The sequence below is a fragment of the Hemicordylus capensis genome, chromosome 6 (genome assembly GCF_027244095.1).
Source record: "Hemicordylus capensis ecotype Gifberg chromosome 6, rHemCap1.1.pri, whole genome shotgun sequence".
Classification (NCBI taxonomy): domain Eukaryota; kingdom Metazoa; phylum Chordata; class Lepidosauria; order Squamata; family Cordylidae; genus Hemicordylus; species Hemicordylus capensis.
Window position 1 is genome coordinate 144,249,367 of NC_069662.1, and position 21,698 is coordinate 144,271,064.

At 40.8% G+C, this 21,698-nt stretch overlaps 1 protein-coding gene across 4 annotated transcripts in view; it reads left to right on the forward strand.

Annotated features, from left to right (window-relative positions):
- WAC (WW domain containing adaptor with coiled-coil) overlaps positions 1 to 21,698 on the forward strand; it is a 92,806-nt gene that overhangs the window by 40,692 nt on the left and 30,416 nt on the right. For all 4 annotated transcript variants that reach the window (XM_053260184.1, XM_053260180.1, XM_053260183.1 and 1 more), the window contains exons 7-9: positions 1,338 to 1,655; positions 19,608 to 19,853; positions 21,478 to 21,600. In XM_053260184.1, coding sequence (XP_053116159.1) covers positions 1,338 to 1,655; positions 19,608 to 19,853; positions 21,478 to 21,600 — 687 coding nt within the window. The remainder of the gene's footprint in view (positions 1 to 1,337; positions 1,656 to 19,607; positions 19,854 to 21,477; positions 21,601 to 21,698) is intronic.

Here is a 21,698-nt window from a genome sequence, read left to right on the forward strand (position 1 = left end):
TCTAAGAGTTTTTGCCTCTGAGTAGTCTTAAAGTAGGCCTGCTCAACTTAGGCCCCCTAGCTGTTTTTGAACTACAACTCCCATAATCCCCAGCCACAGTGGCCAATAGCTAGAGATTATTGGAATTGTAGGCCAACATCTGCAGGAAAGCTGATGTTAAGCAGCCCTTTGTTAAAGCTAGAGATTTTATATGTGCTGAATTTCATTTTTCTGCTTTTGTTAAACAGCTGAACTGTCACATAGGTTAGATTCAGATTTTTTTTAAAAAAAGATTGAACTTCATACGTTCATTCCTGGTTCCATGGTGCAGTATCATCTAGAGGTGGAGCAGTGGCTCTGTGACTTATCACAGAAGAATGGTCTGTGAATTCAGATATAACATGATATCCCAGTTCTTAGCTGATGATGTAGTTTGTGAACCAACTTTAAACCATGGTTTCAGATTCTGGTTTGATGGCCCCATACAAACTATAGTTTATGGGCATGCTAGGGTTCAAGATTAATGTGAAACCATGGTTTCATGTTGTGTCTGAATTTGGCTGTAGTGTCGTGAACTGCTTTTTAAAACTGTGATTTAAACAGCTGTTTCAGGTGTAGCAGAATGATGTCCTTAAAAAAAACATGAAAAGACTCTAGCTCATTCAGGCCTTCTCCTTGGATTGAGATTTTTAAAAATTTATTTATTCTACAAGATGCCTTCCTTCCAAAAATTCGAACTCATGGTGCTGTACATAAAAGGCAATTAAGTCCCAATTTATAAAATACAATAACCAAACCAATCATTTAAAACATACACAACCAACCCCAAAAGGAAAATCTTATTGTGCAATTGATTTTTATATATTTTAAGAAAGTGTGAACTCAGGAATAATTATAGAATTTTTTCATGAATTGCTAGCATAATTGTAGTAATATAAACATTAAAGCATACTCAAGACTAAATTTTAAGAAAAAGTATACTTCTATGCATTTAATTCGTTACTATTGTCACAACATATGTCAAGTATTTACTATAATAAGCTTTTGAAGTTGAAGTATGTTCTTTTGAGATCTGCTGGTTTGATAATTGGAAGATATTCATAAATAGAAAATCTTGCACTGAAACACTCAAACTTCTTTAGTGTTGCATTTACAAATATTATGTGGACACCAGGAAAGTTTAATTTTGGTGGAAGTGTTGCAGTGTTAAAAGTGCTTCTTCGGAAAATGTCATTTGTAGTTGGAAATAGAACAGGAAAGGTTAAGTATATACAATAATTGGCATATTTAATTGGTCAGTATTACAGCTCTAACTTGGTCTTTTCTGTTTCTCATTGCAACATTGTAAATGATAAAAGTGGAAGAGAAGCATTCCAGTGATGCCGCTAATATGCTCCCACAGAATATTTTGTCTCAAACAAGCAGACACAATGACAGAGACTACAGACTGCCAAGAACAGAGACTCACAGTAGTTCTACCCCAGTACAACATCCCATCAAAACGGTGGTTCACCCATCTGCTACCCCAAGTTCTGTTCCTCTTAGTCCATTTTCTCTACAGTCTGACCACCAGCCAAAGAAATCGTTTGATGCAAATGGAGCATCTTCCTTATCAAAACTGCCTACACCCACTTCTTCCATCCCTTCGCAGAAAACAGAAAGAAAAGTCTTGTCAGGTAAAACCATGTTCACATTAGTGGTTCTTTCATAATGTTGGATCTGCTGTCTGGAACATGCAACTCATCTAGATTTATAAGCTACCCTATCCAGTGGATTGAAACTCTGTATTAACTATGCATTTCATACTAGTTCAAAATGCAGAAGTATAGCTTAGGTGGTATATTTTATAGGATGGATTTTACATGCAACTTACTGACATCTTGGGTCTGCTATTGTTATAAATCTTATTTGCCTCATTGAAACCATGGTTTCTCAGACCACTTTTTAAGTTTCTTCAGGTAGCATGAAAGACATAACTTTCATATTTGTGCATGACAGCTAGTATTTAAACACATTAGGCAGAATGTAGACTTAAGTGGCAAAGCAGGGAAATGCTTGACTCACAAGCAGAAGGTTGCTGGTTCGAATCCCCGCTGGTACTGTATCTGGAAGCAGTGATATAGGGAGATATTGAAAGGCATCATCTCATATTGTGTGGGAGGAGGCAATAGCAAACCCCTCCTGTATTCTACCAAAGAAAACCACAGGGCTCTGTGGGCGCCAGGAGTTGAAATCAACTTGACGACACACTTTACCTTTAGACCTATTTAGTCATGACTAAGCACCATTGAAATAAATGAGACAAGTTAGTCATGTCGAGCTCAAATTCAATTTATTTCCATTCCACTTAGTCGTGGCTAACTTAGTTTGAATTCTGCAACAAATTATCAGAGTTCTTGGTACACAGAAAATTCTGTCATAAAGGGCAAAAGCAGAAAAGGAGAACTTGTGGAAGACTATGTACATTTCCTATTGGCCCATATTAAAAAGTTACCTTGGTGTTGAGACAGTTTTAGCTGTTTTCTGCATAGTTGGGATGTGTTACTTTAGAGAGATAACAAGTTTTTTTTTTTTAGAAAAAAATGACTATAGGAGATATGCAATGGATGCTTAGAATTATGTGTGTGTGGAGATAAATGAATTAAAAAGTTATTTATTCTAACCTCTCTTCCTCATTCTCCCAAAATAATAAAACTGTCAATTATCTAGTAAAATATATTAGTAAAAAGGAAATATGTCTAAAGAAAAATGGCTAAAAATATAGCTAATTTATATGATTCACAATCCATCCCAAGTTCTTAGTTATGATAGCATGGAGCTTCCATATTTGGGCAATATGCTTGTAATTGAAAAATATTAATGATGGATAACAGGAGATTATCTCTCAGTTGTATTTTGTTTTGAGGAATTATAAAACAGTGAACAAGCAAAGGTGAGCCCTGCTGGGCTAGTTCACCTGGCTTTTTCTTAAGTCAATAACTGTTAATGTTAAATGAGGTTTGTAGCCAAAAGTTAATTGAGGTTGTTTCATAGATAAAAGTTTCGTAGATAAAGGCCTCATAAAACCCTAATTTGTCTACCTGTCTCCAACTTAAATATATTAATGGACACACCCCTATTTGGTCTTGCTTCAAAATCTGGAGATGTGGAAAAATATATATGGGAAATGCACCCACCCCCTCAGCTTGAAAAGAGGAAAAAATAGACATGGGGGCGGGGAATGAGTACCTTTTTAGAAAATAATATTTTCTCAGAACTAGTTAAATACAAAAAGGATGTTCCAAAGTAATCATTACAGACAATAATTACTCATCTTGCTTCTCACCTGCCTCTGATTTCTCTGCGTTTTGCATCAAGTGAAATAAACTGAGGCAGTTTTAAGGTTAGCTTAAATTCTATGTTGGGTAAATTGATGGGAAGCATAGGACACAATTGTTAAATATATGTATAGAAGAACAGGCCTTAATGAAGGAGAACCAGCATAGCTTCTGCAAGGGCAAGTCTTGCCTCACTAACCTTTTGGAGTTCTTTGAGTGTGTCAGCAAGCATGTGGATAAAGGTGATACAGTTGACATAATATACTTGGACTTCCAAAAAGCTTTTGACAGAGTTTCCCAACAAAGGCTGTAAGATCCAATCTCTTACAAGGCTCTTGAGTAAACTTAGCAGTCATGGGATAAGGGGACAGGTTCACGTGTGGATTGGTAACTGGTTGAAGGACAGGAAACAGAGGGTAGGAATAAATGGAGAGAAGTAAGAAGTGGGGTCCCCCAGAGATCTGTACTGGGACCAGTATTCTTTAACTAAAAGTTGGGGTAAGCAACGAAGTGGCCAAATTTCAGATGACACGATACTATTTAGGGTAGTGAAATCCAAAACAGATTGTGAGGAGCTCCAAAAGGATCTCTCCAAACTGAGTGAGTGGGTGACAAAATAGCAAATGCAGTTCAGTGTAAGCAAGTGCAAAAAACCCCAACTTCGCATACATACTTGATCTTAGCCAAAAGGCTGAGAAGACACATACACTGGTGGGGTCTGAGCTGACAACCAGGAGAGAGTTCTTGGGGTCATAGTAGATAGCTTGTTGAAAGTGTTGACTCAGTGCATGGCAGTTATGAAAAAGGCAAATTCCTGCTAGGGATCATTAGGAAGAGGATTAAAAATTTAAAAAGCTAATATTAAAATGCCCTTATACAAATCTATGATGTGGCCACATTTCGAGTACTATGTACAGTTCTGCTCAGCGTATCTTGAGGACGTTGTAGAACTGAAAAAGGTGCAGAAGAGAGGCAATCAAGATGATCTAGATTGTGATCTGTTGAGATCCATAAGAATGGGTACTGCACTTGTGCAGGATTCTCACAGTGGAATGCTGCAGCTCCTCAAGGCATTTGCGCCCCACCTCCACACCTACAGCATGGTGCTATTTAAGGTGGGCTGGACACCATCAGGGGCCTGGAGCACCTTCATTATGAGACAAGGCTACAGCATCGGGGGCTTTTTATTTTGAAAAAGAGGTGACTAAGGGGAGACATGATAGGTGTGTGTAAAATTATGCATGGAGTAGAATGAGTAGGCAGAGACAAATTTTTCTCCCTCTTTCAGGGTAGTAGAACTAGGGGTCATCCCATGAAACTGAAGGCCAGGAAATTTAAGACCCACAAAAGGAAGTACTTTTTCACACAGCACATAATTTATCTATGGAATTCTCTGCCATGGGATGTGGTGATGGCTACTAGCTTGGATGGCTTTAAAAGCGGCCCAGACAAATTCATAGATGACAGGTCTATCAACGGCTACTAGTCTGGGGACTATAGACTACCTCCAGCCTCAGAAATGTTGCCTCTAAATGCCAATTGCAAGGGAGCAACAGCAAGATAGAGTGCATTCCCTCAGCCCTTGCTTGTGGACTTCTCAGAGGCATCTGGTGGGCCACTGTGTGAAACAGGATGTTGGACTAGATAGGCCTTGGGCCTGATCCTGCAGGGCTTTTATGTTTATGTTATGTCTCCTCTATGGAGAGGAGAGCTTGCCTTGTGGTAGCAAGCACGACTTGTCCCCTTAGCTAAGCTGGGGCTGCCCTGGTTGCATTTGAATGGGAGACTACATGTGAGCACTGTAAGATATTCCCCTTAGGGGGGTGGAGCCGCTCTGGGAAGAGTGTCTAGGTTCCAAGTTCCCTCCCTGGCAGCATCTCCAAGATAGGGCTGAGAGAGATTCTTGCCTGCAACCTTGGAAAAGCCGATGCCAGTACTGAGCTAGATGGACCAATGGTTTAACTCAGTGTATGGCAGCTTCCTATGTTCTTAATGTTTGAAAATGTGTGTGCACAACTGGGGAGCAAACTAATGGGGAAAGAGTTGAGAAACTTGTTTCAATGCATGCAAAACTTCTGTTCTCTGAAGCCAGTAAAGTTGAAAGTCCAGAATTGGAGGCTATGGGTCTTTGGACACTAATTCTGACTAAAGAAATGTTATGCTATTATTTACTGGGATGGAGTAAGATATAAATCTAGTAAATTAGAATTACTGATCTTGTCTGTGTACATTTACTATGACAGTGCTGTGTTTGAACGTGATAGGGTATTATACTGCTCTTGGAACTCTTCATTAGTAACTAATTAAATTTATTACTACTCCTTAGCTAATTTCCTGATCTTTCTTTCTGAAAACAGAGTTACTTCTGTTTCTGCATGTATATTTAGCACTGCTAAGAAAAATGTTACTCTGCTGCCATGTTGATTGCTTCTGTTTTCAACTTTTAAAAAATTATTTTCCCCAACTGGCTAAAACTTAAACTCTAAGGTGCTGTTGGGTACATGCAACACGATCTATGTTATCATTAACAAAACAAATTAAAGCATTTGTAGTTTTAAGCGTCATCGTTTTAAGCTGTAGAATTTTATTTGCCCAAGTGCCCTAATCGTCAATTTTATTTAGCAAAATGCCATAACAAAATACAAAGAAAAAACATAAGCAATGTTTTTATAATTGGACGGTAAATTTAGTTCTTAATATCCTGGCTGCAAAAAGCAAATAAAGAGGCATACAAGATTACATAACTTTCATTATCAGACCCCAGAACACAAGCAAAATACACTTGGCATAACAAATGTTTCTTAATACTGAACTCTAACAGGAATTTATCCCATGGGTCCACGTATAAAGGATATTGAGTAGTTTAGTGAACAGTATTCTCACCACAAAATATGCAGCAGTAAAGCTCAATCAGGGGGTTCTTCTAGAATCCCTCTAATAAAAGCAGAGGGCATAATATTGCAACACAACTTGGTGAAAGCATTCCTGCAAAGCACTAATATAATACTCTATGTAGTTGGCTTTCTTCAGCTTGTCTTGCTTTAAGAATAAAATTTATAAGGTCTGGATGATTGTATAGTTAACATATCAGACTGTCTCCTGCAAATACAGTATCAGAAATCTCAATTGGGATTTGGGCAAATGCAGCTCAAAATCATATTCTCTGACAAACACCCCTGTTGCAGTTATCCTAGTGTGGTTGTTAAAATAGGAGCCAAAAGCTTTACATATCACAAGGATGGCAACATTAATATCATCTTTTGAAAAATTAGGCCCCAGATTTGTATTCTTGCCCAAGCAGAAGGCCCAATTTACTTCAGATTTGCTAAGTGATATACTATGCATTTCAGATTTTTAAAGTAATAAAAGTTTGTTTAGGCTTGATAAGCAAGTAAGTATTGTATATATTTCAGTTCCCCAAACTTCGATTTTTCTGCCTCCCAAGGGAAAAACACATTTATCCTTGGCTTTAACTTAAACTCTGGAGATTGTTCAACTCTAGTTTTGCACTATAATCTCTTAACCTCCCCCCCCCCACCTCAGATTCCTTTAGCCTTTTGCTTCTCTCTTTAATGTCCTTCATATAGTTGAGAGGTAGATAGATAAGCTTTATTACGATCATAGATCAGACTGTACAACAAAAAAATTACATAAGACTAGAGCGTATAATACAAACAATGTAGCAAAACCTTGCCACGTTGAAAGTGATCTCTTTACAAAAGTTAGATAACAAAAACTCTAAATAAAATTCATTGGAGTGACCTGGGAAATTCCCCCAAAGAGGAGCAATTAGTTTTAAACGAGCATCACTATAAAATTTACAATATAAAATAACATGAGGGGTAGTTTCGACAGCACCCATTCCACAGGGGCAAATGCTTAAATTAAACGGAATCCCTTTATATCTACCATCACTAACAGCCGTTGGAAAGGCGTTTAGGTGGGCAAGAGTAAATGGACACCTAAATTTAGGGATAAGAATATTATTGAAATATGCTGCTGGTTTGGAATTAAAAAGTTGTTTCCCCATAGTTGTGAGCTGTATCTCCTATTATGAGGAGCATGCCCACTACTCATTGAGTCTAGTCTTAGTGTCTCTTATACTGGACAGTCTCTTCAGGATATCCTGTGCATATGTATTCCACTCCATCTGTTGTGTTTATATTCCACTCATCTCCCCCTACTGTTGCTAACTGTTAACTTCTGAAATGGATGCAAGAACCTATTACAAATTTTAAGCCCTTTGGAAAGAGATTCAGGTGGCACTTGCTATTCGCAGGTGTTCTGTTCTTGCCTATAGGCCAAATATGGAAACCGCAAATAATGAAAGCTTACCTCTGTGGGAATTATTAGTATTAGTATTAGTATTATTAGTATTATTACATTTATTTCCCGCTCTTCCTCCAAGGAGCCCAGAGCGGTGTACTACATATTTAAGTTTCTCTTTCACAACAACCCTGTGAAGTAGGCTAGGCTGAGAGAGAAGTGACTGGCCCAGAGTCACCCAGCTAGTAGTATGGCTGAATGGGGATTTGAACTCGCATCTCCCTGGTCCTAGTCCAGCACTCTAATCCAGGGATTAGGTTCCTACACAAAAAAGGACTAAAAAGGCAGGGAGAAGGCAGAGATAAGAGAAATAAAGTACTGTACCTTGCTTTCCAGCAATCCCCTGCAACCTCCAATTCCTCTGATTTTTCCAAAATGGCTCTGCATGACATCAGAAGTCATTTCCAGGTCATTCCTCGCCACTCAAACCCAAGTATAGCCAAATTTTAGCCTATTTTAATACTGCAGGTAAAGAAACGAGGTCTCTAGGACCAGTTCGCAGATATGCAAAACCACAGGTTATGAGGGCCACCTGTACTGTAAACACATCAGTCTATCAGACTAGCAGTAATAACAGCAGTACATGTTGTCTATAGTTCTCAAAAGGGTAACGTACATTAGGTAGCAAAAATTATTTTCCTTCAGTTGATAATGTCTTGATCATAAGCAATAACAGCTGTACAGTATATATATCTGAAGTCATTCTGTTCATCTTGCATACTTTGCTAATCTTTATGTTGACTGTACTTTCCCCCATTTCATCAACTACTCCTAGTTGACTAAAAAATGTTTCCCAGTATTGATCTTCAACTTCTGTATTTCAGATCTCCTGTTTTTAGTGTTCTAGTTTAGGCAAACCATGCATAGTATCCATTCAGTGACTTGAAATGGGAAACCATTTCTCTTAAGTGTCCCCTTACTTATAGATTCTGTTTCAAAGGCTTAAAAATGTAGTTGACTATGTGTAGTGTTAGCTTAAAAAATATTCAGTATTTAGAATGAACATGAAAACCAAATGCTAAATATATTCCTAGATGCATTTGGAATAACCTGAATAGGTCCTAAGCAGTGTTCTCTCTAATTTTTTTTCATCTGTGTGCGGAATGAGTTTTGTTCTGGGCGGCAGTATCAAGGCAGTATCAATGCGCACATGCATTCAGAGTGGGGCCTTCCTGATTCAACCTGAGTGGGATCTAAAATTAAGTGAGAAGACCTCAAAAAAGTGTGAGTGCGCACATGCCACACGCCGTAGAGGGAACATTGGTCCTAAGTGACCCCTTCCCAATAACCTTCCCTCTACGTTAATATTGGGATCTAAGGAATATTAGGTCTTAAAAAATTATATTCAGACTTTCCCTCACCAGACATTTAATACAGTGAATGGTCAGTCTGCATAAAAAATTCTGTTACACAGCTGCTGATATTATGATGAAGGTAAACCGCAACAGTCTTAATGAAAAATCTGCTGGAAAATGTATTTAATCTCTCTGCAATCTGATTAATCCCAGTAGCTTTTTGACAACTTTCTTTTAGGAAAACTTTGACATGTATTGGTAGTTTTGATCTGTAGCGTGATCTGTTGCCATTCATAAGCCTGTGTTCTGCGCCTGCGCAGAATCTCATGGGTAATTTCTACAAGCTCCTTGTGGCACTGCAGTCTGCCCTGTGCACACAATGCATTAGTTATTTTGGCAGTTAGGCACCATCTTACTCAGTTTCTTCCCGACCACCAAAGTGTACTCTTGGGCCATCACCATTCAACACTGGCCTGTCAAGATTCTGCATGCATGGCCAAGTACAATTATTCCCTATGGAATAATCTATATAGGGAACATAATTCTTTGAAACATGAGAAGTTTAAGGTGCTTCATGGATGCCTACTCAAAAGCCATATCTGTAACTACTCAGTACTGCTAATCATGTAGCAGAAACTGAATCTAGAACAATGACTGCAGCAGTCTCTATCTGCAGCCATGCGTGGCTGTGCTCTGCGAGTTTACAACAGGACATGAACGATAAAATAGAGGATGCCTTTTCATTGATGATACTGCTTCCACAATGGAGAAACTGGAGAAATCTAAATTTATGGCAAAATCCTTCACAACCACTTCTGCATCCTACACTATCTCTTGATTTCATCCCTATAATCAGAGACAACCTACGTATAAAATGTCTGAGCGCAAGGAATTCCACAAACCATATCAGAAATTCCAGCATAAACCTTATGGGTCAAAACCTAGGAATTCCCAAGGGTCCCGTTCAAAACCTCAAGATCAATCAAAACAGTTGATTGATGAAATCAAGTTGGCAAGCTATGCATCTGCATGGCACCACATAACATCCAACCATTGGGTCTTACACATAATCAGTACAGGCTAGGTGATAGAGTTTATGTCTCTGCTGGTCTTTATGGGCATAAAGTATACACCTGATGGAGGAAGTGTAAGTATTGGAGAAAGGGGCCATTGCCCCTGTGCACTTTGTTGGCTGATCTTGAAGGAAGAGGAGGCTACAAGCTTGTATTTCTCTCCTATAGATGATATCAAGCAAGGAAATAATAAATCACCGGAGGTGGAGGGAGGAGACACTAATTTTGTTAGGGCTGGTAATGTTCTAGGGTTCCTTTCTTATTATTATTGAGGAGGAGAATGAGATTGCAGAGAAGCTGAATGAGTTCTTTGCATCTGTCTTCATGATGGAGGATACTGACGATATACCCTCTCTGGAACTGAGCTTTTCAGGTTTAGCAGCTGAAGAACTGGGCCAATTTGAGGTCATAAGTGAAGATGTTCTAAACTGTCTTGAAAAACTAAAAATTAAGAAATGGCCAGGGCCAGAACCCAAGAGTTCTGAAGGAACTCAAATATGAAATTGCTGGTCTCCTAGCAAAAATACATAACATGTCCCTATAATCAGGCCCTGTACCAGAGGACTGGAAAGTAGCCAATGTAACTCTGATTTTCAAAAAGGGATCCGGGGGGATCCTGGAAATTACGGGCCAGTCAGTTTAACTTTGGTGCCAGGTAAACTGATGGAAAGGACAAAATTGTTAAACATATAGAATAAAAGGCCTTGTTGAAGGAGAGTTAGCGTGGCTTCTGCAAGGCCAAGTTCTCACTAACCTTTTGGAGTTCTTTGAGAGCATCAACAGGCATGTGGATACAGGTGATCCAGTTGACATTGTATTCTTGGACTTCCAAAAAGCTTTTGACAGTTCCCACCAAAGGTTCTTGAGTAAACATTTAGCAGTCATGGGAAGGGGACAGGTTCATGTGTGGATTGGTAACTGGTAGAAGGACGCCAGTTTTCACAATAGAGGGAAGTAGGAAGTGGGGTTCCCCAGGGATCGGTATTGGGACCAGTGCTCTTTAACCTGTTCATAAATGATCAAGAAGTTGGGGTAATCAGCGAAGTGACCAAATTTGCAGATGACACAAAACTATGTAGGGTAGTGAAATCCAAAACAGGATGTGATGAGCTCCAAAAAGATCTCTCCAAACTGGGGGAGTGGGCAACAAAATGGCAAATGCAGTTCAATGTTAGCAAGTGTAAAGTGATGCATATTGGGGCAACCACCACCACCCCCCCAATTCACACATACGCTGATGAGATCTGAGCTGTTGGTAACTGACTAGAAGAAAAAGCTTAGGGACGTGGTGGACAGTTCACTGAAAGTGTCAAAGTGTTGACTTGGTGCTTGAAAGCTGTGAAAAAGGCTAATTAGGGGATTGAAAACAAAAGTGTTAATATTATAATGCCCTTATACAAATCTGTTGTGCTGCCACATCTGGAGTACTGTGTACAGCTTTCATCACCATATATTAAGAAGGGTATTATAGAACTGGAGAAGGTGCAGAAGAGGGCAACCAAGATGATAAGGGGCCTGGATCACCTTCCTTATGAGGCTAGGCTACAGCATCTGGGGCTCTTTAAAGAGGCGACTAGGGAGACATTATCAAGGTGTATAAAATTATGCATGGAGTGGCAAGGGTGGACAGAGATAAATCTTTTTCTCTCACACACAACACTAGAACCGGGGGTAACCTCATGAAACTGAAGGCCAATTTAGGACGGACAAGAGGAAGTACTTTTTCACACAGCGCATAATTTATGGAATTCTTTGCCATGGGATGTAGTGATGGCCACCAGCTTGGATGGCTTTAAAAGGGGCTTAGACAAATGCATAGAGGATGGGTCTATCAATGGCTACTAGTCTGGTGGCTGTGGGCTATCTCCATCCTCAGAGGCACAATAGCAGTTGCAGGGGAGCCACAACAGTAGAGAGGGCATGCAAATACCTCTTGCCTGTTAGCTTCTCAGAGGCATTTGGTAGGCCACTGTGTGAAACAGGATGATGGAATAGATAGGCCTTGGGCCTGATCCAACAGGGCTGTATCTTAAGTTGACATGCTAAAGGGACAGCTTCTACTCCCACTGCTTCCAAATGCTGAAGTGGGATGGGGGACAGAAACAATGTAAAATACAATAAAAACTCTAAAACCAAAGCTTTACAACTATAAACTAAAAGCTGGACTAAACAGGGGTTTTTTAGGTCCTTCTTAAAAACATTCAGAGAAGGGGAAACTAATTTCGTAAGGAAGCATGTTCCAGAGTCCTGGGGCAACTCTAGAAAAGGCCCGGTTTCGAGTCTCCACCAATCGAGCCATTGGCAGCTGCAACTAGACCTCCCTAGATTATCTTAACAGGCACTGGGGTTGGTGAAGAAGAGGGTGCTCTCTTAAATACCTCGGACCCAAGCTGTTTAGGTCTTTGTAGGTAATAACTAGCACTTCGTATTTTGCCCGGAAACTGATTGGCAGCCAGTGTAATTCTTTTTTAAATGGGTGTAATATGATCTCTTCGAGCAACCCTGGAGACCAACCTGGCTGCTGCATTCTGTACTAACTGCAGTTTCCATACTACATACAAAGGCAGTCCAGCGTAGAGTGCATTGCAGTAGTCAAGTCTGGATGTTACCAGCATATGCACCACTGTTTTAAGGTTGTTTATCTCTAGAAATGGATGTGGCTGGTGAATCAGCCAAAGCTGATAAAAAGCACTCTTGGCCACTGCCTCAGTCTGAGAAATCATGGAGAGGTTTGGGTCCAGAAGTATTAGCAGACTACATACCTGCTCTTTCTGGTGAAATGCAGCCCTGTCCAGAACTGGGAGATCTAAACCACCCTAAGTCTTGACCTCCCATAGTGAGTACCTCTGTCTTGCTTGGATCCACCTGTTTGTTCTCACTCATCCAGACCATTACCAGCTCAAGGCAGGCGTTTAGGGATGTAGGCTATAACACCCTGCACCTAATCCCCTGATGATCTTTCCCAGCAGTTTCCTGTAGATGTTAAAAGGCATTGGAGACAGTATGGAGCCTGGCTCAACAAGTTTGTCTGTGTCTGGAAGATCTGGATCGTGATCTGTTACATTAATAAGGAATGGGTTCTGTGCCTGCGTGGGGACCTCGCGGGTAGATTGACTAGCTCCTTGTGACTCCCACACTGCCCTGCACATGCTTCATGTTTCCTTTGAAATTTGCAGTTGGGGGAGCCATTTTCTCAGTTTCTCTTTGACTGCCAAAGTGTCAACACCTCATTGCTGGCTCCTCAGTTCATCTGGATTTGTTTAAGTGAAATGCGGGGGGTGGGGGGGGATAAATTTGTGACTTGGGACTGTATTTGACTATTCTTATGTGTTATGGACTGTTGGTGGTATTTTCAGAACTATATTCAGTTTTTGCTGCGGGCTCGGGAGGCGTCTTTAACAGCAATGGATATCAAGAAAACGTTTAAGCATTGTGTGGATTGCTGGGCAAAGTTGCCCTTGATTGACTAGCATGACTTGTGCTTGCTCTGCTTAGGAGAGCTGCATAACCCGGTGGCATGAAAGATATGCTGTTCTTTCTCCAAGCAAACACTTAAGAATTGGGTGTTACGACTATGGGCAGCGCTTTATGATGAAGTGCTCCACCTGCTAGCGCCAAGACCAAATTACCCCTCAATATCGGAGTCAAGATTGATGTCGACGTCAGCATCGAACATACAAGGATCTGCAAATATGCAGTCTAAAACCACTGCGGAGGATACAGAGCCAATGTTTAAAACCAAGGGAGGTCTCAAAATCGACGCACAGGCATAAGGATAAGAGAAAGCCCCCCACTGATGAGGAAACGGATTCTCTACTGTGGAAGAAGCTTCATTCCAAAACAAAGATGAAGGGCAGTACGCATTGCAAACCTACTGCCCAGCAACGACATCGGCTTCTGCATCGGAGCCATCGACATAGATTCCGTCAACATCGAGTGAGCATCCTTTGAGGTTAACTTCAATGGAGCCAATACTAGAATTGTCAGGTCACCTTCGATATCGACTGTTTCTATGACAGCAATTTTGACATCGACAGCCATGTCGAAGGACTTACTGCATGTACCTATTCAAGCTTTGCAGCCCAAGAGACTCGTTCTATTGTCCCTGGCACAGGCACCAGTACAATCCCTGTCAACTCCCATGTGGCAACAACCGAGGGATAGAAGGGACTCTGTTGACTACACCACAGAGGATGAAATCTCTTTGGATCTGAACACTGCTGCCATTTTACTTGCTTTGCTCAATTTGTTGAATAGTACCCCTTCAGGATCGACTTCTCAAGGATTTTTGATTTTTGAGTGGTCTTGACATTGACCAGGATGTAAAGGGGATTCCAGTGTCTGTGCTGTGAACACGTGCTTTGCAACACCCTTTGTTAGTGGCCACAGGTGGACAAGTGGGCCTGCAACAGCAAATAACTAAAGTTGGCAGTGTATTGTTCCATCAAAGACTACCATTACTGTTTCTACCACTTGCCAAACTGCAGCAGAGAGGCTCATTACCCAGTGCAGCCACCTACACCAGTGCTGCCTTCTACACCTCACCCAGAAACACTTGTGCCACAGCCACCATCAGTGCCAAAAATGAAAAACAAGAAGAGGCCGCCTACGATTGCACCTCCAATAGATGGTGATGGTTATTCATCTGCAACTTGAGATCCAGATTTGGATGGAGGTAGTCATCCCTCCGATCCTGGTCCACCATTGGATGTACCACTAAAGGCTTCTACTTTACCCTCTGAGGAACTATAGGCCTATCATGCCCAAATGAGGAAAATGGCGGAGGCATTGGGTTTAGACTTCAAACAACCAGAGGCAGATTTGAAGGACCCAGTCTACAACATGATGGCAGCCTCCCAAACCTCTCATCCAGTGGCACTCCCAACACTGCCTGTGATTACTAAGGCAGTGCAGTCAGCGTGAGAGATGCTGCAAACCTCCACACCGATGTCAAAGCACCTAGAAAGCTAATACAGAATACAGGACGAAGAGAATGCGGCACTCATTGGTGATTGCGCATCCATGACAAATTCAGGCCACAGCCATACTACACGTTCTGATAAGGAAGGAAGATGGATGTAATGGAAAGAGAGATCTATTCCATCTCCAGTTTAGTTATAAGGATAGCTAACTATGTAGCTTGCCTAACCAGGTACAACCATGATTTGTGGGCTGCGCTGCTTCAGGACTCTACTGTAATGAGCTCTGAGGAATTTCAGGACAGGTTTGCAGAGGTGCACGAAAAAACTACTGCTGTCACTAGACAGCATCTGAGAACCATTAAGCATTTAGCCAAGACTGAATTGTGGACTGTGGTAACGGCAGTAACAATGCACTGTCACACGTGGCTGAGATCTACAAGCCTGCAACAGGATATGTGTGACTGGATTTACAGTGGAAGATGCAGTCTACCAATACACTATACTTCCCTTTGGGTTGTCGACAGCCCCACATGTATTCACGAAGGTCATGTCAGTAGTGTTGGCTCACTTACGGACAGCGACGACGACAGGTTAGGTTTACAGATCCACTCTATATTACCGCTGCTGAGAGATCTGGACATCAACGTCAGCTGGAAGAAGTTAAACCTGGAACCACAAAGACACATAAGTTACATTGGCGCAATACTGGATGTGCACTTAAAAAGGACATTCTTACCAATAGAGCGATATCAGCAAATCGGAGATCTGGTTCACCTGTTCAATGCAGTTCCCAAACAACCCGCCTGCACTGTTTACAGGTTGATGGGATTAATGGCGTCCTGCAATGTGATGTGTGATACACGTTTGCGGATGTGGATGCTGCAGATGTGGTGGTACCTCAGACACTTCTGCCCCAATGCGGAAAGCCAACAGAAGTTGCTCAGGGTATTTGAACCCTTGCTACACAACAGGGTGGTGCATTTCCATCTCAACAACACCACTGCCATAGCATATCTCAACCGGCGGGGGGAGTCTCCTGTTCCCTTTGTACCTTGAGCCAACAAATATGGGAAAGGAGCATCAGCCACAGTGTATACCCTCTGACCATACACATCCGGAGTGTGGACAGTGTGCTGGCAGATGACCTCAGCCGTGCCATCCAGCACTACCAACACCACAAATGGGAGATCAAAAGTGTCTGTCTAAGGCATGTGTTCGAGTAATGGGGACATCCAGCCGTGGGGTTGTTTGTGACTGCTGCCAACAAAAAGTGTCCAAAATACTGCTTGCGTGCTGGAGTTGGGAGAAGGTTGATGGGGATGTGTTCCAGTATACTTGTAGAAAAGACCACCTTTACCTTTTTCCATCTCAGCCACTGATCAACTGTGTACTAGTACAGATCTTGCAGGATGAAACAATCGGGATTCTGGTGGTGGCCTTGCCAACCTTGGTTTGCACCGCTGCTCAAACTCACGAAGGGGTTTTTCCACAGATTTTCACTACTACCAGATCGTCTGGTGTGGGACAGAGGGGCGGTGCGTCATCCAGATGTAAGGGCTCTGCGGATGATATCTTGGAGATTTGGCTTGTAAAGAAAATTCTAATTAACAATTAAAAAAACGTTTACCAGAAGACACTATGGTTCGAAGTGGAAGATATTTAAGGAATATGCACGCAGGCAAGGTCTCCTTCCTTGCAAGTTGACACTGAGACAGGTTTTGCTGTATATGACCACTTTGAAGCTCACACGGTTAGTAAATGTATCTCTCAAGATACATCTGGCTGCTGTATCATCAAACCATAAGGAATGGAATGGAGCAACTGTTTTCTCCCATCCAGACTGCAAGAAGTTCCTGAAGGGTGTCAACAATTTATATCCTTCAATAAGAAAACCAATAAAACAGTGGAGTTAGCCCTTGGCTAACTACACTCATGGAGAGCCCATTTGAACCTCTGAGTGAGGCTTCATTCAAGTGGATCACCTTGAAAATGGTGTTCCTCGTAGCAATCATTATGGCAGGATGTGTAAATGCACTGACGGCATTGTGCATATACATTGCTTATACTCAATTCTATCCTCATAAGGTAGTCATGCAGTTGGATCCGCAGGTCCATCCTAAAATAGTGATGGAATTTCATTTAAATCAAGACATTATTCTACCTACCTCTTTCCAGAATCCAGAGACATTGCTGGAGAAGGCACTGCATTCTCTGGATGTGAGACGCTCTTTGCTATACTATCTGAAGGAAACAAAAAATATTAGGAAATTGGAAAAGCTATTTGTGACCTACAAAGGCAAGGCCAATGGACAGCTGATAAAAAGTTTTTAAAGACCCATCTGTTCATCCAGGCTTTTAAATTAATATTGTTTAATGGATTTAATCCTGTTTTAAAAACATTGTTTTAAAATTTTAAATAGTTGTGATGTCTTAAACTTTTTGTTTTTGTTTTAACTAATGTTTTACTTTCTTTTTTTATTTTGTTGTAAATCTCCCAGAGACGCAGGTTTTGGATGGTATAAAAATAAGTTAATGAAACAAACAATGAATCTGCGATCCACATGGCAGACATCTGCATGGCTTCCACATGGCCATCACAGCAGCCGTTCATAAAGCATTATGCTGTTGACCTACGCACTGCTGAGCCGGCAGGTTTTGGGAAGAGTATTTCGAAATGGGTGTTGCCATGGGCTTCAGGGGCTACTGTACCACCACCATGGTAGAAGCTGGCTAATCACCTATTCTTTATGAATGCAACAGATCATGATCCAGATGAACAGGTTGCTTGCCTGTATTCATAAAACCCTCCTAAACCAACCCCACCACTGAAAAAATGGTGCCCCCAACTGCCAGTCTCAATGAAAGCATGGAGCACGTGCAGGGCAGAGTGGGCATCATGAGGAGCTAGTCAATCTACCCGAAAGGTCCCTACGCAGGAGCAGAACCCATTCCTTATGCATACAGTGTATCACTACCAGATCATAAGTTACAGGTGAGCAACCTGTTTTTTCGAACAACGGTGCAAGGATTACGTCCACTTCTTCTCCAAGAAGAATGGTATACAAATAAAATGTACTCCCTTTTGGACTGTCCACTGTCCCAAGAGTATTTACAAAATGCATGAGCACCATTACTGCTCATCTAAGGATGAGAGGTCTGGTGACTTTTTCTTAACTGGATGACTGGCTTTTAGCAGCCAAGACAAAAACTAGCTGTTCTCAGAACTCTTATATTTTGCATCTCCTCGAGGATCTGGGACTACAGGTTAATTGGGGGTAAAGCAACCTGACACCTGTAAAGAGGACAAGTTACATTGGGGCAGTGTTAGATGCATAAGATGAATAAGATGGTGCCTAATCGTCAAAATAGTGGACACGCTGTGTGTGCTGGGTGAACTGCAGCATCACAAGCTGCTAATAGAATCCACCTGCGAGGTCCTGCATAGGCGCAGAACTCAGGCTTATTAATGTCAACAGGTCACTCCCAGATAATCAATTATAGGTAAGGAACTTTTTTTCTTTATGAATTCATAAAGAAAAGGCATTGTGTTAATTTCAGTTTGATAATGTGTCATGTGAATAATCTTCACTACCATTGAAAACAAGCATTTTATTTTTGTTGTAGGCAAACATTTTTCTTTATCAACTTGGCATTGTGCATTATTGGTGTCTGCATTTTTTTAAAACACACACACAACATTTATCACTTAAGAGGAAAACATAAAATCAGTGTGAATCACGTGATGGTAGAAACCAAGGAGTTTGTAGGCTTTTGAATGGTAGACAAAATATGAAATAAATGGATCCAGGAGCATAATGGAAAGTCATCTGGAAGCTGCTCTTATTTTTCATGGCCTTAATTTTATATGTATATTCTAAGAGATCTGGAGCTGTCCAGTGTCGGAATACCTGAATAAACAAACTCTTGTACTGTATTTGTTTGGCAACTCTGTGCGTGCTGCTTTTTTCTTGGTGATACCATCCAAACTGTGTGTGCTTATAACAAAATGCCTACCAGTCAATGTAAAGACCACCAGCATTAAAAAAAAAAGAAACACACAGTGGTCCCTCTAATTTTAATCTTTGTGTGGAATGAGTTTTGTTCTGGGTGGCAGTGTCAAGGCAGTGTGTGTGCACCTGCATTCAGAATGGGGCCTTCCTGATTCAACCTGAGCGGGATCTAAAACGAACTGAGCAGATATCCACAAACTTGTGAGCGCATACACGCCTTAGAGGGAACAGTGGAAACAAAGGTTGACTTCTACAATTACAGCAGTGGTGGCTTCCTGCTTATGGTATTATCTATCCTATAAAAACAGAAGAACATTGATAATTCATCTAATAAATGCCAAATCAGTTGCCATCCTGTCTCCGAAGGCCTATAAATATCTTTCTCTTTAAAGAGGTTTTTGCTGTATTAACTTGGAACATGTTTTGCTGACTCTTTAAATGTAGGGGTTTTTGTTTACATTTTTTTGTATTTAATATTTTACTCTGTACTCCATAATAGGTAATGAAAAATTGAAAAGCAAGCACATAATGCACATTATAAAAACAAATTAGTGAAATAAAAACCAGTACTGACAATCTGCAATGAGTCTTCAGTGTCTATTTTATAGCTGATGCAAAATATGTGGAAGACTGAATAGATTGTATTGGGAAGGAAACAACATTATAACTTCTCTCTTCCCTTCAGAATCTGTGTCTATGGACAAGTCTCTATCCCATTCATGCACAACTCCTTCCACATCGTCTGCTTCTGGCCTGAATCCAACTTCTGCACCAACTTCATCTGCTTCTACAGTCCCTGTTTCACCTGTTTCACAATCGCCAATTCCTCCATTACTTCAGGACCCAAATCTCCTTCGACAGTTACTACCTGCTCTTCAAGCCACCTTGCAGCTAAATAATTCTAGTGTAGATATCTCCAAAATAAATGAAGGTAAGAAAAGTTGTTTTTAGGGACTTGGGTAGTTGCCAAGGAATCTGGAAATCCCTAATTATGTATGAAGACAGACGTTTTAAGAAGTGAATCAGGTGAGTAAATCAGCACATAAGAAACTTGACTAAATAGTCATATTTATATTTTTCTTTGAATATTAAGTGCATTGTTTACTACATATTATCTCTGCAAATGTGTGCTCAGCCCATGTTAGTTAAGGGGTGGATTTTCAGGGAACATGTTGAGTGGGAATGGGGGTGATTGAACCCAGTCCATGCCTGCCAGTTCGCCCCTGTAAATGCCACTCATCCTTGCTGTTTCCCATTCCTTCTGAGGAAGGGACTTTTGCAGGGAAGAATTCCTATGCAGGGTGTGTGTTAAAAACCACCTGCCATTTCTCTGCTGCAGATGCCTCACTCTCACATAGTGTAAAGGGGCAACGATTGAGAACCCCTCTGTTGTCTCAATGTGTAGTTTTACCATTTGTCCTGGACTAACCAGATATTAGTTCCCTTCCTTGGTGAGTTAAACATTTACTCTTTGGCCTTTACACCATTTGCTGTTTGTGTACCGTTAATAGAAAGCTGGCTCATCAACTGTTTGCATTTCAGATAATGTAACTTATTAAAGCTTTTAGGAATCATGTAGTACCAAACAAGATAGCTCTTGTGTACTACTTCAGTTGACAAAAAGTAACATAGTATTCTAGCAAAATTGATAGGTCCCTAGTTTTTTGAAACAGCAAATACAGTAGAACCTCATTATTCACAGTTCTGCATATTCATGGGTGTCTAATTGACACGTTTTCATTATCCATGAATACTAAAACACACAGTTTTGAGGGCATTTCACGGTGGCATTCCTGAGTACATGGGAGCACGGTATAGTAAAGAGTTCCAATTATTTTTGCAGTGTTTAACTTAATTTAAAAAATCACTTTTTTGGTCCATTCTGGAACCTAATCCACCTTTTCCCATAGGCATAATACAACCTTACTTGTGTGGGTTCCGTTCCTCAGCTACTACTGTGAGTAACGAAACCACAAGTAACAAGGTTTGCCTGTACTACACATTTTCATTGACTTTGAGACTTTTAGGTTTCATGTGCATTTTTCCCTATTTGGCACCAGTGAATGGTCCAGACACTGGGGTGTCATGGCTGGTGTTATGCAACCCCAACAACAGCCAACCATCCTGAACCTGGCAACAGAGGGAAGTGCAGCAAGACCCCTTCCATTGGTCTAGTGGATCAGTTACCATTTGGCTTCTTCTAGAGCAGAGACTATCAAGGGCCAACCATATTGTTTTTATATTTATTTATTATTTATTATTTATTTTTTTAAGTTTTTGTATATATTTAACTGTTATATGCTATTGTTAACCGCCTAGAGACGAAAGTTTGGGGCGGTGTACAAATTTGACTAATAAATAAATATTGCATCTGGCAGAAGGAGAGGGAGAAACTGTAACAGGTCTCCATGGAGCCTGCTGAGGCCAGTTGTACAGTATTTTATAGTCCTTTGTAGTAGCTAGTGGTTTTTTTTCCTGGAAAAGGAGGTATGAATATGAAATAGATGCCATTCTTCAGTTCAGAAGCAAGACTCTAGTTTTAATTTTGTTTTTAGTTCTTACAGCTGCTGTGACACAAGCCTCTCTACAATCTATTCTCCATAAAATTCTCACTGCTGGACCATCTGCTTTCAATATAACTTCCTTGATTACTCAAGCAGCACAGCTTTCCACACAAGGTATTTTAGAAGTTTCTGTTTCCTGTATGTGAAGTTGTTGTCTGTTCTGAGAGTGCTAGAGTAATTAAATCTCACCACAGCAAAAAGGAGGAAAAGTC